The 13,538-nt window shown below is 60.9% G+C and overlaps 3 protein-coding genes across 3 annotated transcripts; 2 read left to right on the top strand and 1 right to left on the bottom strand.

Annotated features, from left to right (window-relative positions):
• Positions 1-430: 430 nt before the first annotated feature.
• THITE_2110182 (uncharacterized protein) lies at positions 431-2,667 on the top strand. The gene is made up of 3 exons (XM_003650531.1): positions 431-1,683; positions 1,732-2,038; positions 2,105-2,667. Exons 1-3 carry the CDS (start codon positions 560-562, stop codon positions 2,528-2,530), a joined length of 1,857 nt encoding a protein of 618 aa, XP_003650579.1. The 5' UTR covers positions 431-559; the 3' UTR covers positions 2,531-2,667.
• THITE_2110180 (uncharacterized protein) lies at positions 2,668-4,105 on the bottom strand. Its single transcript, XM_003650530.1, has 3 exons — positions 3,771-4,105; positions 3,537-3,711; positions 2,668-3,369 (listed from the first exon to the last, which is right to left on the bottom strand). Exons 1-3 carry the CDS (start codon positions 3,835-3,837, stop codon positions 2,805-2,807), a joined length of 807 nt encoding a protein of 268 aa, XP_003650578.1. The 5' UTR covers positions 3,838-4,105; the 3' UTR covers positions 2,668-2,804.
• A 1,739-nt stretch (positions 4,106-5,844) lies between these two features.
• Positions 5,845-12,906, top strand: THITE_115851 (uncharacterized protein; the record flags this gene model as incomplete). The annotated part of the gene is made up of 6 exons (XM_003650529.1): positions 5,845-5,891; positions 5,967-6,543; positions 6,594-6,681; positions 6,733-12,136; positions 12,384-12,430; positions 12,797-12,906. 6 exons carry the CDS (start codon positions 5,845-5,847, stop codon positions 12,904-12,906), a joined length of 6,273 nt encoding a protein of 2,090 aa, XP_003650577.1.
• Between the last annotated feature and the right edge of the window lie 632 nt (positions 12,907-13,538).

The following is a 13,538-nucleotide window of genomic DNA, read 5'->3' as shown; positions in this document are numbered from 1 at the left end:
CGCCACGACTTCAACAGAGCAACATCATCGACAAGACAAAATCGCAAAGACTCGTAACAACAACTCTACGAAACCTCAACCAAATCGAAAAAAAAGAAAACAAGGATAACCCACACCCTAACTATAACCCGTATCCTAACCTTAACCCAAACCCTAACTAGCGGGGGGCTAGCGCCGCCCCCCGTACCCCGGCGAACTAACCCTTGGCAAACGCCTTGGCGATAGTGCAAACGCCTTGGCGATCGGGGCTACGTAATAACGTTGTAAAAACATTGCCGATAATTAGCCGAAATTAGTCTTGGCGGGACCTCTTTAACGTCCACCCCGTTCAGGTTCAGATCCGCCAGCGGTGGGGTACGTACCGTGACAGGGGTAGCTGCCCCTGGCCGCAGCGCCCAAGCTCCTCCTTGCGTCGCATCTCAAACCGCAAGTGGACCAATCGCAGCAGATGAGACCACCTTGCAGCACACTCACGGTCCTGTTGAGCTCCCCAGGCTCAACTCAACACCGAACCTGCAAATGAGCCCATTCAGACTGCACAGTCTGCCCGCCAGCCGCGATGGCTCCTAAACCTTCGCCCGGCAGCACCAAAAGGGCCAACAAGACTCCCAAGGCCTCCTCTCACCATTCCCCTTCCCCCTCCTCCTCGGTCCCTGACATCGACCCCTCGAGCTCCTTCACCCCCGCCTCCTTCGAGCGCGAGCTCAAGGCCCTCGCCGCCAAAGCCCAGACCGAGACCTGGGGCAAATGGGCGCGCGAGCAGGCGGCCGTCTACCTCAAGTCCGGCGCGCTGCTCGCCCTGGCCGCGCTCTCCTCCGCCGTCTCTCAGCTCGCCCTCTCGCCCGCGTACGGCGCGATCCCGGCCGCGCGGTGGCACGCCCGCCTGCTCGCGGCCGCCTGCTTCGCCGGCTGGTCGTCCAACCTGTTGCTCAGCCGGGCCTTGCCGTTCCGCACCGAGCTGCTGCTGCCGCTGGTCGCCGCGTACGTGCCCCTGGTACAGTTCGTCCTGGGCGGGGCGCCCGCCGCGCGGCTGCTGACGGCGCACTGGGGCCCGCTGGTCACCGAGGCGCTCACGCTGTTCCCGCTGGTCGGGCTGTCGGCCGCCTGCGTGGCGACGTATCTGGACGCGGCGGACTTGTCGGCGCTGCCTGGGTGGTTGGCCGATGCGGCGCCCGGGCTGGGGTCGTATGGCTTCTTTAAAGCGGCTGAGGTCGTGCTGGGGGGGTTGGCGCGGCGGTATGCGGGGAGGACGTTTGTGAATTCCAGGCTGGGAATGGAGCTGGTGCTCGCAGGTTCGTATGCGCTCTTTGCGCCGTCCAAGTTGCTGCTTTGGACGGTGCCTGCGCTGCTGCATACCGCGTTTTTGAATACGCATGTCCCGACGTCTACGGCGCTCGCAGCCCTGAATAGGGGGCTCGCGCCGGCGGGGTACGTGGTGCTGGATAGGGCCGAGTCCGTCACCGGCTATATCTCCGTTATCGACAGCCCCAAGGAGGGTTTCCGCCTCATGAGGTGCGACCACAGCCTGCTGGGCGGCGAGTGGGTCAAGTTCCTCGGGCAGGGCCAGTTTAAGGGAAACCAGGTGGCCGAGCCCGTATACGGCGTGTTTGCCATGCTTGAGGCTGTCAGGCTGGTGAAGACCCCGAAGCCGATCCCAGACAACAAGGCGCAGGCGCTTGTTATGTAAGCCCCTTCTCACCCCCTGCTTGACAACGTGCTGACAACAACCAGCGGGCTCGGTATCGGCACCACTCCAGCGGCCCTGGTAGCTCATGGCATCGACACGACCGTGGTAGAGCTGGACCCGGTGGTCCACAAGTTCGCCTCCAAGTACTTCCAGCTACCCAGCAATCACACCGCCGTCATTGAGGACGCAGTCAGCTATACGGCGCGCCTCGCAGCGGACGAGACCGAGGCCCGCTTCGACTACATCATCCACGACGTCTTTACAGGAGGCGCCGAGCCCATTGCTCTCTTCACGCTCGAGTTCTTGCAAAACCTGAACACCCTCCTCAAGCCAAACGGCGTGGTTGCCATAGTACGTTCTCCCATCTTTGTCCGGATCTTTTTTTTTTCCCTACCCAACTAACATCCCGCCTACCAGAACTACGCCGGCGACTTCGCCCACCCCCCGCCACGCATCGTCGTCAACACGATCAAGTCGGTCTTCCCGACCTGCCGCATCTTCCGCGAGCACCCGCGCGACGAGGCCGACTTCGCCAAGACCGGCCGCGACTTCACCAACATGGTCATCTTCTGCACCAAGCATCAGCAGCAAGGTGGTGGTTCAGGACAGATCTCATTCCGCGAGCCGACGGAGAGGGATATGCTGAACAGTCCCTCGCGGCGCGCTTACTTGCTACCGCGGCACGAGGTGAACGAGGGGGATTTTGTCCAAGGGGAGGAAGGGGACGGCATCTTGAGGCGCAATGAGACGGAACGGCTGGTTAAGTGGCACGAGGCGAGCGCATTGGGACATTGGACGGTTATGAGGACGGTGCTGCCGGATGCGGTTTGGGAAGCTTGGTGAGGTAGATCTAAGCGGGGTTTTGGTTTATTTTGGGGGCCTTCTGGAAGGACTGTGTTGGGGATTGAAGGTCGGCTGACGGGCCCCTGGGGCGTATTGGACTCGTTGTGTGTCAACACGTGGTGTGTAGAGGAGTTGTCCCTGTTTGCAAGCAGGGATACGGGCCGAATTGAGGGCCCGAGGTCAGGCTGATGCGACGTTTCACCTCTATGACACCCCCGAACTCGCATCTGGGTCGAACAGAAGACTCGTGAAATCCAATACCCCCATCCCTGCCTCATTCCGCCGCCTTCTTGGAGGTACCCTCTCTTGCCACCGCCTCCCTCGCAAACTCCTCCGCCTCCTTGTTCGTCTCCCGCCTCCAGTCCTCCAGATACCCGGGCACCTCGCCAACCCTGTTATACTCCCCCGCCACCGGCTCTCCCATGACGGTATACACCGGCACGACGCCGGTCCACACCCTGCCCAGGAGCGCCTCGTCCTCCAGATCGCCGCGGTCGTCGTTCGGTCCGCCGCTGCGGACCTTGGCGCTGCCGGCGGCGATGCGCACGCGCAGCACGCTGGTGCTCTGCATCTCGGCCGCGTTGGGCGGCACGCGCGAGCCCGCCCACCGGCCCGGCACGACGCCGTTGGTGATCAGCTCCATCGCGTACAGCTTCTCGGCCGCGTCGGTCACCAGCTGCGCGTGCCCGAACAGCACCGCGCTGCGGTAGTTGTAGCTGTGGCTGTTGGGCGTGAGCGAGAGCACCAGCCCGTCGACGTGCGAGGCTGCGATGGTCACCGGCAGGCCCTCTGGCGAGGTGCTCGTGCGGTTGAGGTTCATGAGGCGGGAGGAGACGTAGCTGTTGTTGGTGGGTTGGGCTGATATTAGTGGAGGCTATTGAGGTGAAGGTAGGTAGTTTGGGGGTTTGTGAGCGTAGATGGGGGTTGAGTGAGGCTGAGTCGGCTGAGAGCTCGTCACTCCTGAACGTCGGAGGTCAGCATGAAGGAAAGCAGAGACATCACGAACCCATGAAGATACAGGTCCAGAACATCGCCCAGGTCAGCGCTAGGGCGCGCGAAGGAGCCCATCTGGCCGATCATGGGCAAAATGGCGGGGAAGGGGCTGTCGGGCGGTTGGAACGAGACATGCAGTATCGGGCATGAGTTTACGATCCGGTGGATAGTTTCCAGAGTATAGTCGGCTGCGCACGTTAGACAAGCGTCCTCGGTATTGGCTTTGCCTGTCAATGCGGAAGCTCACCCCGATCCTTTTTCCGGTTGACCTTGCTGTAGGGCTGAGTCGGGTATTGGAGTTCTCGGAGAGGCATCTTGACGAGAGGCAGCTCGGGATTGGCCGAGAGACTGGACGAGATAGGAAAGAAGTAAACGGCGGGGGAGAGTATCCAAGATGTCTTCGCCTCTTGTCTACTTCCAGAAACCTGGTTGATTGTCAAGCTGGTGTTCAGCTCTGAAGCAGGGAGAGCAGGGCTTGTGAGTCATGTTTAGGGGTCAAGCGGCGCCCCGGCTACACTACGAGGGAGGATGACCGAATTGGCTAGTGTCCGATCTTGCTGGCCCCGACCGGCCTTCAGCGGGATAAGCCCCGCTTCGGCGTGCCGAGGCTGCCCGAGATCAGGGTGTGCGCCCTTGCCGCGACCGGCCGCTGCTGGTCCACTCGGGCCGGACGATGTATCATGTGCCTTCCCGTTTCAGCCAGGCTCTGGCCCACCTTTCGCACAACAGCAAGACGGGCGGGTTCTTTTGCGGCTAACGTTCCAGTCCTGAGAGAGTTCTTTCGTTAATCCGTACAATCCCGAAGTTTGAGTCCGTCCTGCTGGACTGGACTTGCCCCACCCGCGACAAACGGGCGGTCTCCCGGCATCCGCTCGCGGCTGGTGGCGATCGAGACGCTTGTGGTTTTGGAAAAGTAGAATGCTTTGCCAGCCAACAACGGCTAAAGTGCTCGCCGCGATACTGTGTGATTTCTGCCCCGGCGTGCCAGCGCAGTCCTGGGCACCACTCTTGTCGCAGCATGCAGACGTAATTCCTGGGGGACGGCCTGACTTTTGCGGTCGAGTTCGTCACAGGGAAAGAGCAGTCGGGGCAGGCAACAGCCGAGTCCGAAGTTCACGCACGGACCATCAACCAATCATTTTTGCTCGAGGGAGTGACTCGAACAGACTCGGAGCTCGAGGCCTGGGACACCCTTCTCATCACGTTCGCCTGTCGGGATAGCGGCGCAACGAAACACTGGCTCAACTCGCATTTCAATTCGGACATCGCACAACTTTGTGCTTGTGACCATCCTAGGCAAGGTGTGCTCTCGGTAACCACGGTGACGCCTACCCGAGGCCGTCGAGTCTAGGCCCGGCCCTGCGACCATGGACGTGATCACCAGAATTCGCTCTGCAGGCCCGATCGGCATCGTGATCTGAATCGGCGGACCGCATATCATCGTTGCCATTTTCCGGACGGTCGCTGGCTCTGCACTTGACCGATTCAGCCTTCCACGTTGTGCCCGTCAGCGAAGCGCGGCCACCGTTGCATTCGCGCGCACACGATGATCTTGCCAGGTACCCGCTAACTAGTAGGGATAGTGTCACTCAAACCCGCGTGGGAGAGAACCCTTTTTGTGTAAAAAGTCGCGGCGTCCTTGACGAGCTGTTGAGACGGGCTGCTACTCGCAGCGCTCAGCCCGGGGCTTGAGTCTGTGCCAAATGTTACAGCCGGGGTTTCAGGTGAAACACCACGCGCCACGGGGAACGATGCAGCCAGCTTAGCGTGGAACAGCCGCCTGGTGCAGCCTTGCATGGCCGTCCAATGGCCTTCCTTGCCCACCGTTCGCATGAACGCCAGTAGCAGGGTACTTGTTTGAGAGATCGCCCGCTTAACCTTGTGTCAACCGATGCCTCGCGAAGCAGAGAACCCACGCAAAATGCCTGTCCGCGTCCGGGGTTACCCCGTCTCACCGTATCGCCTCTCGCCTCCGTCTTGACAAGCTGCCTCTTGACGCCGATGTGAGCTCCTTGTCGAGTAGCAGCACCCCTTCTCCACCAGGACGGCCACAGTAGCACCGGAACTGGCACCGTCTGTGTCTGGTGGCCGTCCTGCTCTCGAGGCTCACTCCTCCTCCATCTTTCTCTCCTTGGTGACAGGTCGTCCTCAGGCTCGAGGTTCACGACACCGCGACGAGACGTGCGGAAGCCTGCCACTATGACACGCTCCTTGTATTGATATCTCGGTCTTCTTTTCCTTTGTATCTAATTGCCCCATTGATTGGGCTGGTATCTCTTCTCTTCTTGTTTCCGCTTCGTTTCTAGCCGGCGGCGCCGATTATGGCGGTCGAGGGCGCCACGCAGGCCCTCATCGCGGCCTTTTTTTTGTCAGTACTCGCACCGTCCCCGTGGATCCAGCGATGGCGGCCAGAACATTCGTCTTGGCTAACATGTCGACGCAGCGGAATTGTGTTGAACGCGGCATCCGCGTCTCTCGTTCTCTTTCTCGGGGGCTATGGACTCACCGCGTTACTCAGGGACAGCCAGAGGCTGGTCCTCGTTCTCTTTCTTATCAGCGCAGCCCTGTGGGCTCTGACCGACTTTATAACGATTCTTCTCGACATTACCACTTCGTCGACCCCATGCCAGGTTGGCATTGTCTTTTCTACCACATTCGACCAGTTTGCGAGGTTTTCGATCGAACAGTTCCTCCTCTGGGCCTTGAACACTAGCAATGGGGCGAAGCTTCCCGTCTTGCAGCTCGTCGCCCAGGGTCTGGTCCTGGCAAGGTTTCTCGCTGGCGCTGTCTTCATCGGCTTCGCCCGTCCTCAGACGGATACTTTCTGTGTGGCCACGACCTCCGAGCTTCCTGTTGGAATCCTTGTTACTGCCATTGACGGAGCCATCGCTTTGCTCCTCATTATCCGCGCCTGCTCGGCCGGATGGATCGCCAGGGCAAACCGCGAGAGCAAGAGGACTGGTCCAGACCAAGCGAGGGCCCTCGTGTCCGTCTTGTCGGGTCTGGTATTCTGGACAGGAGTAAGCTCTGCAGTGCTGCGTGTGTGATCGCCCGATTAACGAATCTGTAGACCAGCGTACCACTTCTTCTGGGCATCAGCACCCTACCGCTGGCGACCCGGACAGCGCTTCCAGCCGGTGGCTTGCTAGTTGTGATTGGTACGTCGATTATAGCCTCCAGTCTGCTCCCAAGCTAACAGGGACCTGCAGTCTCCGTGGCGAGCCGAGCTGACAGCTTGCTCATCTCTCGAGCCGCGGGGTCCCGGCCGCCAGAGGCACCGTCACCTAGACGCATTAACATTAGTCGCGACATCTCGACATCTGACACCGACTATCCTCCCAGTCGTTACGAAGACCTAAAGGAAGCTGCCATTCGATCTTCAACCACCTTTGTCAACCCTAGAGCCCCGCCTAGAGTGAAAGACGAGACAGATGTCGGACTGCCCATGGGGTTGGACTCTGGACTTCGAGGCGAGCCAATCCCACCGCTCCCGACTGCTACCGCTGCCATTTCTGGGCTCTTGCGAAAGAAGAGCCTGCTGAACTCCGGGAAGCAAAGGTTGCCTATCAGCCATCCCATTCTCCAAGAACATGATGGCCAAACCCCCCTAAGCAGGATAGCAGTCATGGATCTGGAACAGGCTGCGGTGGCAGATAGGGAGAGGAGGGCGAGGCTCCAGGAAGACGAAGCTGTGACTGTCAGCCGCTCCGTTGCGCAGTCAAGGGGCATGGCCCCCGAGGATGTCATGAAGCGCGCTGTCAGCCTCAAGCGAAAAGAGGTAGCTTCCGGGCGGGAGAGCGTCTTTCCGGGTGCTCTCCAGCCTGAAAGCGTGACTGTTGCATCGACTACATCGCTGCAGCTGTCTCCAGGCGGAGACGACACCCGGCGGAGATCGCCTCGGCCGTCGCTCCAGGAAGATTCGATGCAGCTGCGGCCAGCGTCGCCCCCCGTGCAGGCACCGGAACCTGTGAAGGCACCATCCGATTCGCCGCAAACCCGACCGTTGACCGTGCTGCAGCCTCTTCTCAGAACTGACATTCGGCCGTCGCGGATGCTACCCCCGTCTCCGAAGGCGCCGCCTCCGGAACCGACAAAGACGCCTCTTCAGAGGCGTCCAACCATTGGCCTTCCCACCAACCCAAGGGCGAGGGGCCTCAAGATCGCCGATGAATCTGGCTCGCAACACCGAACCATCCTGTTTTTGAACAACATCGAGTATAACGACCCGCTCACCGTTGAGGCCATCATCAAGGGTGCTGGTAACAACGTCCCGAAGCCTCGTCCCGTTGCCGAGACCCTCGACAGGACGACTTCTGTCATCAACCGCCCGCGCCCTGTCCCGCGGAAGCCCGCTGAGTCGCCAGCCCAGGCTAGCCCATCCCCTGGTCACAGGCGCAGCAAGTCTGGCGGCTCCTTGGTGGGCAGGAAGTCTCTCATCGCGCAATCTCCGGGGAGCCCGACTCAGCTTCCACCCCTCCCGTCGCTGCCTCGGAGTGCGACCGTTTCATCCCGGCCACAGCCCAACGATACCAAGAGCATGACGTTTGATGAGAAGCTCAAGTTCTTCTTTCCAAGTCCGCCAAGTGCAAGCGCGCCGAAGCGAAGATCATCCGTTCCCGAGGTCCCCCGAATCCCCTTGTCGTACCTGGATGCGGATTCCTCTCCGAGCGAAGTGCCCGACAAGCAAGGTTCAGACCGGACAACAAAAGCGTCGATGCGAACCGAAAGCTCGTTTGAAGTGAACGAGATCCCGCGCCCACTTGAGAAAGCCTCGGTAAGCACCGCAAACGGAGCCTTAAGCCCGTGGCTTCGTGGCCGTGGCGGTGAGGAAGATGATGGCAGGCCAAAGAACAGACCATCTGCGACGCAATCAGGTGGGAAACGTGGTTCGTCCCCTATCATTCCAGAGGTCGCGGTGCGTGCGTCCGCCTGGACCGAGACGACCTACGACAGATCTGAGGAGGATACGAGCAACTGGAGTGCAATCGCTTCTCCGGAGCTTGCGGTTGGTATTCCGGTTGTACAGAAGGGCCTTCCGGCGGCCATCCAATTGCGCACGCGACAGGACGCCAGGGGCTCGGAGCTTTTTTCCCTGGCCGACAGTCGCAGCAGTGACATCCTGCCAATCATGCTTGAAGCCCCTACCGTCGAGCGTACTGAGGCCCAGGGGTCGTTGCATCCGGAAACCGAGCCAGCCGCCACGCCGGAACGCGCGACTTGGCATCGGCGCGTGGGCGATGAGTGCCCGACCTTCTCGGACAGAAAGGAGAAGGCACGCTCCAGGAAGATGGCTCCTCCGGCACCGCTGGCGTTGAACGGTCCCGCCACCAAGACGACCGTCGCTATCCAGGTAGAGCCATCTCCGCTTGAGTCGCCAGCGCAGGCACTACAACAGATCCGGGCGCAGTTGAGGAAACTCGAGCAGTTCGAGCAGGCTTCCCCTCAGAGCGCGTCACGGCGCCAAGCACTGCTCGAGGATCTTGAACGTGAGATGGGCCAGCAAGCGGAGCATTGGCAGGAGATCAAACATGACATCGGCCGTGACTCCATGTCAAGCATGCAGACCGCATCGCGGCGCGAGTCCACGGCCAGTACCGTCAACCTGTCCGTCAGCGAATCGTCTCACCGGCAGAGCATCGGAGCTGAACGCAGAGCCTCGCGCATTTCTCGGATGCGGGACAACGCCCAGCCGAAGGTTCCTGGCGCATCAGTACGGAACTCGGCGAGCCCGCAGCTGAGCACGTGGCAAAAGCGACTGACGGAAGCTCAAATGGATTACATGGACGCCCAGCGCTTGCGTGGGAGCACCGTCAACTTCATGCAGTTGACGAGGGCAAAGCTCGCCAGCCCAACCCCTCCCGACTCGGACGACTCCGATCAATCTGACCCTGAAATGCCGCCCCTTCAGAGTGTTCAACGCATTGAGCCAGTCGCCAAGCAGTCGCCAATCGCTCAATCCAAGACCGTCCTTCTATGGGCCCCGAAGCCCAAGGAGCCGGCTGCTCGATCGCAGCTGCTGTGGTCACCCCCCTCGAAGCCTGTCTTGGAGCCCGAGCCTCCTCTTCCTGGGCTCTCGGTCCGGCCCAGCCCAAGGAAGGAGTGGGCGCCTCTTCAAATTGAGAGCTCGCACCTTTGGCGTAAGCCACACAACACTGCCCACCGCCCTGCAGAGGGCCTTTGGCGCCCAGTCTGGGCTTCGTCAGCGCCGCCTGCTCAACCAGTGACGAGGGCAACCTCCAAGTCGACGACCCCGTCGCCACGACCACCACGGCCGGTCACGCAACGACCTCCGCGGCGAAACAAGCGGGTGACGCTGCTCCCGGATATTCTGGAGAGCCCAGAGCCCCTCCCGGATAAGCGGGGAACCCTGGGCATCTTTCAATTCCCCTGGGGCGAGAAGTCAGACACGGCGTCTATCCAACCGCGCCCGAGCATGTACATGGCCATGCCGGGTACCATGGCCTCCGGCGGCCCCTCTCTCGGTGCGTCCTCCAGGCAGACGGAGCCCACTGAGTACTCGTCTTCGTTCTTTGATGACTATGACGACGAAAACGACGATGCAGAAACGGACTCCGACGGGGACGACAGCGATGACGGCTTTGACGAGACAACGCTCTGGGAGATTGCCAGCCTCCTGAAGACAGATACAGTGCCTTCCAGGGACAGCCTGCTGCCGCCGCCTTCCGAGTCGGTCGTAGATGATTACATCGACGAGCTCGCCTCGGATAACCAGGCACAGTCCCCTCGGCAGCAGTCGATCATCATCGGCCTGGCTGAACCTCAAGAGCTGCTCCGTGAACAGCAGCGCGACTCGGCAACCATCGAGAGCTCGACTTTGTTGATGCTTGAGGATACTCCGGAGTCCAAGACGCCGTCATCCAAGCCGGCTGCCAGAACTGGCTTACCGGCAAACCCGAAGGCAGCTTTGAACGCTCAGGGTATCCGCACTGCCAAGCCTGCCGTTGCCGACGCGCCCCCAAGACCCGGGATGTCTCAGATGCCAGCCCGCACCGTTGAGGTCCAGGGAGCCGAGACCACTCACCAGCAAGGATTATCCGGCCTGTGGAATCCACCTCTCCGAGCAGATCAGTCTTCTCCCCGACGAGGCTTGTTTGTGCCCGGATCCCGCCGATCGGACTACCGTGGCACGTCCGAGGAACCGGCTGCCAAAGACATCAGCCGGAAACCTCGCGCCGCTGAGCAGAAGCCCTTGGACATCTTGACGTCGACGCAACTCTGGACGCTTGGGCATAGCAAGCTGAGTGAGCAAAACTGGTTACTAGGAACGTCAAAGACCAGAAAAGAAGGCGGCCGTGGGATTTCTGTGCGCCGTCACCAGCGGCCTCATGCAAGCCTTGAGGACTGGAAGTCAGCGTTGAACGAGGCAATCACCGCCAGTTACCCGCGCACCAAAGATCACGCCCGAATTACTGCTAGTCCTGCCGAATGGAAGGCGGCGCTTCAGGAGGCCATTACTCTTTCTGCTCGGTCATCGCGGCCGCGGCCAGCGGTGGATCCTGCTGTGCGGCACCCCGTTTTCGCCGCCTCGTCTCTCATCACTCGGTCCGAGTGGTTCCACCCGGCCGCGACGGGGTACACTTACAACGTGGCCGCCGTGCACCCGGTTTTCTTCGGCTCGCTAGCCATCACCTGTCCCGAAGAGGCCGTGCACCCGGCCATCTCGGCCTACGCAGCCAAGAAACTCCGCCGCCAGCGCTCCCGGCAGCGCACTCTTGAGCGGTCTGACTCCCGCAGCCGGAGCAGCAGCCGGGGCCGGCGCAAGGAGGAGACCCACGCACTTGAGAAGCAACAGCAGGGCGGCAGCCAATCGTACGTGTCGAGCGACATGCCCCCGCCGGTTCCGGCGGAGATCTCCCGCCGCGACCCCATCCAAGCGCAGATCGAGGCGCTCGAGCAGGAGAGACTGTTCGTGGAGCGCGCCGCAAAGGCGGAGTACCGTCGCCGGACGAGCATGGCCGCGCCCACCCCCATAGGCGGCGAGCACAGCGCCCAGGAGTTTCATCAACTCGAGGCCGAGGTCATGCCGGCCGCGGCGGCGACGGTGCAGGACCTGCAGCGGCACCTGAGCCAGCAGATTCGGCAGTCCCTTGTTTTCTCCGCCGCGGCGAAGCCGGTCCCTGTCCCTGCTCCCGAGTCCGTGTCCGAGTCGAGTCCCGAACCCAGCGCAAAGGCCCCGAGCACCGCCTCTAGCCCCTCCCACCGCTCCTCCGGGCGCCGTCCTCAACCAAGCGCTTCACAATCGCCCGTCCACGATGACGAAGGCCCGAAGGACGCACCGCGCCTATGGACCCCTCCTCCTCCTCCCAGCAGCCGTTCCGTCCCCGCAGGCCCCTCTTCAACAACGGGCCTGTGGACGACGGCAAACCGTCGCGACCATTCGGCGTCCCCGGACGCCTGGGCAGAGGAAGACGGCGAGGCGGTGGCGCAGCGCCGGCGGCGGCGGCGGGTGGTGCAGAAGCGGCGGCGGCGGGCGGAGATCCGGGCGCAGATCGCGGCGGTCGAGCAGGGGCTGAACCCGTTTGTGGATTTCGCGGGCATGGCGCTGTGGAGTGGCGGGCCCGGGCAGGGGCGGGAGAGGGAGAAGAGCAGAGGGTGGGGGAGGGATTGGTTGGGTAGTGTGTGTGTGAGAAAGACGAGGGGGGTTGTCTTGAGGTATTGAGAGGGAGATGGATTGGTGGTGATGTCAGCGGGAAAGGGGGGGGAACGAAGGGAGGTGTGAGTTGTAGGTTGTGAGGACCTAGTGAATGGCGGGCGGCAGAAAATAAGTTGGTGGATTAGTTGAATACCCGTACATACACCCGTTCAGACTATAGGTTGCAATATCTACCGGGTTCCTCAGGAGATGTATTGCTCCCGAATTCCTGCTGCTGCCTTTCGTCAACGTTGGTAGGCATCTCCTGATCCAGGCGTCACTGTCCCGATCACAGTGCGTTGAGAAGCCGGAAGTACGGAGCAGGAGACGCAGGAGACAAGGGAAAAAAAATTCAACTGTGTTTACACGAGAGCGTGGCATGAGCAGGCCCAGAAATGAACATCTCCCGTGATTCGCATGTCCCGAGGAGAGAGACACGGGAAGGGCCACAGCGCAAATGGAGAGATGGCCTGATCGTGTGAGCCATTTTCACCATATGCCAGCCCAAGCATCTCCGGCCGCGGAATACAACTCTGAAGATTGTTGCAAGCAGCTCGTAAACAGCCTCACGCGGGATGGACGCCTAATAGACTGACTGAGAACGCGATGCCCTGTTTTAGATTCCGAGATCCGGCCGGGCCAAACCGAGTCCGCCCTGGCCGGGGCCTGCCTCCCGTGTGGGTCCAGACACCTGCCCACCGTCACCGAGGTGTCAGGCCCGTTTGTGTGATCGTGGCGAGATCAGAAAATTCAGACACGGGGACAGTCAATTCCTTTCAGCATATGTCTGTCCACGTATCTGCAAAAACGGACTCCACTAGTGGATGGATTTCTGGGCAAGGTCCATCGGTGTCAGCAGACAGCGTGCCCAGGGGTGGAAGCTGAATTACCAACCAAAACCAGCAAGCGCAGAGATGGGGGTACGTAACGACAGGACAGGACGGGAGTATGATGTAACTATCAGGAACGGGCCATGCGATGTGCGTCCGTTGTGCCTGGTCTAGTGTAGGCCACTGGAAGCAGTGGCCAGAGCGCGGGAGAACGTTGGGAATTGCCGAAAGGCAAATGTGTGAAGTTTCGAAACACGAGCTTCGTCCCACGCAGGCGCTGATAACGGCAGCCCTATGCCATCTCCGCGGGCGTCCCAAGGAGGAAGCGGCGTTTGATTCTGCAACACCTGATTGGTCAGCGCCCTTATCAGGGGAAGGTCGCTATCTCGATCATCACCGCGCCTTCCAGGCTGAGGTTATAGAGGTCCCGCCAAGACTAATTTCGGCCAATTGTCGGCAATGTTTTTACAGCGTCAGTACCCCGCCAAGACCGCCAAGGGGTTTGCACTATCGCCATAGGTTAGCTACGGGT

This window comes from Thermothielavioides terrestris, chromosome 1 (assembly GCF_000226115.1).
Source record: "Thermothielavioides terrestris NRRL 8126 chromosome 1, complete sequence".
NCBI lineage: Eukaryota > Fungi > Ascomycota > Sordariomycetes > Sordariales > Chaetomiaceae > Thermothielavioides > Thermothielavioides terrestris.
This window is presented reverse-complemented; position numbering and strand designations above follow the sequence as displayed.

Coding starts and splice junctions, on each gene's coding strand:
- THITE_2110182 (XM_003650531.1), top strand. CDS start 560: ATGGCTCCTAAACCTTCGCCCGGCAGCACCAAAAGGGCCAACAAGACT. Junction 1,684..1,731: donor AAGGCGCAGGCGCTTGTTAT/GTAAGCCCCTTC, acceptor GACAACAACCAG/CGGGCTCGGTATCGGCACCA. Junction 2,039..2,104: donor CAAACGGCGTGGTTGCCATA/GTACGTTCTCCC, acceptor CCCGCCTACCAG/AACTACGCCGGCGACTTCGC.
- THITE_2110180 (XM_003650530.1), bottom strand. CDS start 3,837: ATGCCTCTCCGAGAACTCCAATACCCGACTCAGCCCTACAGCAAGGTC. Junction 3,712..3,770: donor CAACCGGAAAAAGGATCGGG/GTGAGCTTCCGC, acceptor TAACGTGCGCAG/CCGACTATACTCTGGAAACT. Junction 3,370..3,536: donor CTGGACCTGTATCTTCATGG/GTTCGTGATGTC, acceptor CACCAACAACAG/CTACGTCTCCTCCCGCCTCA.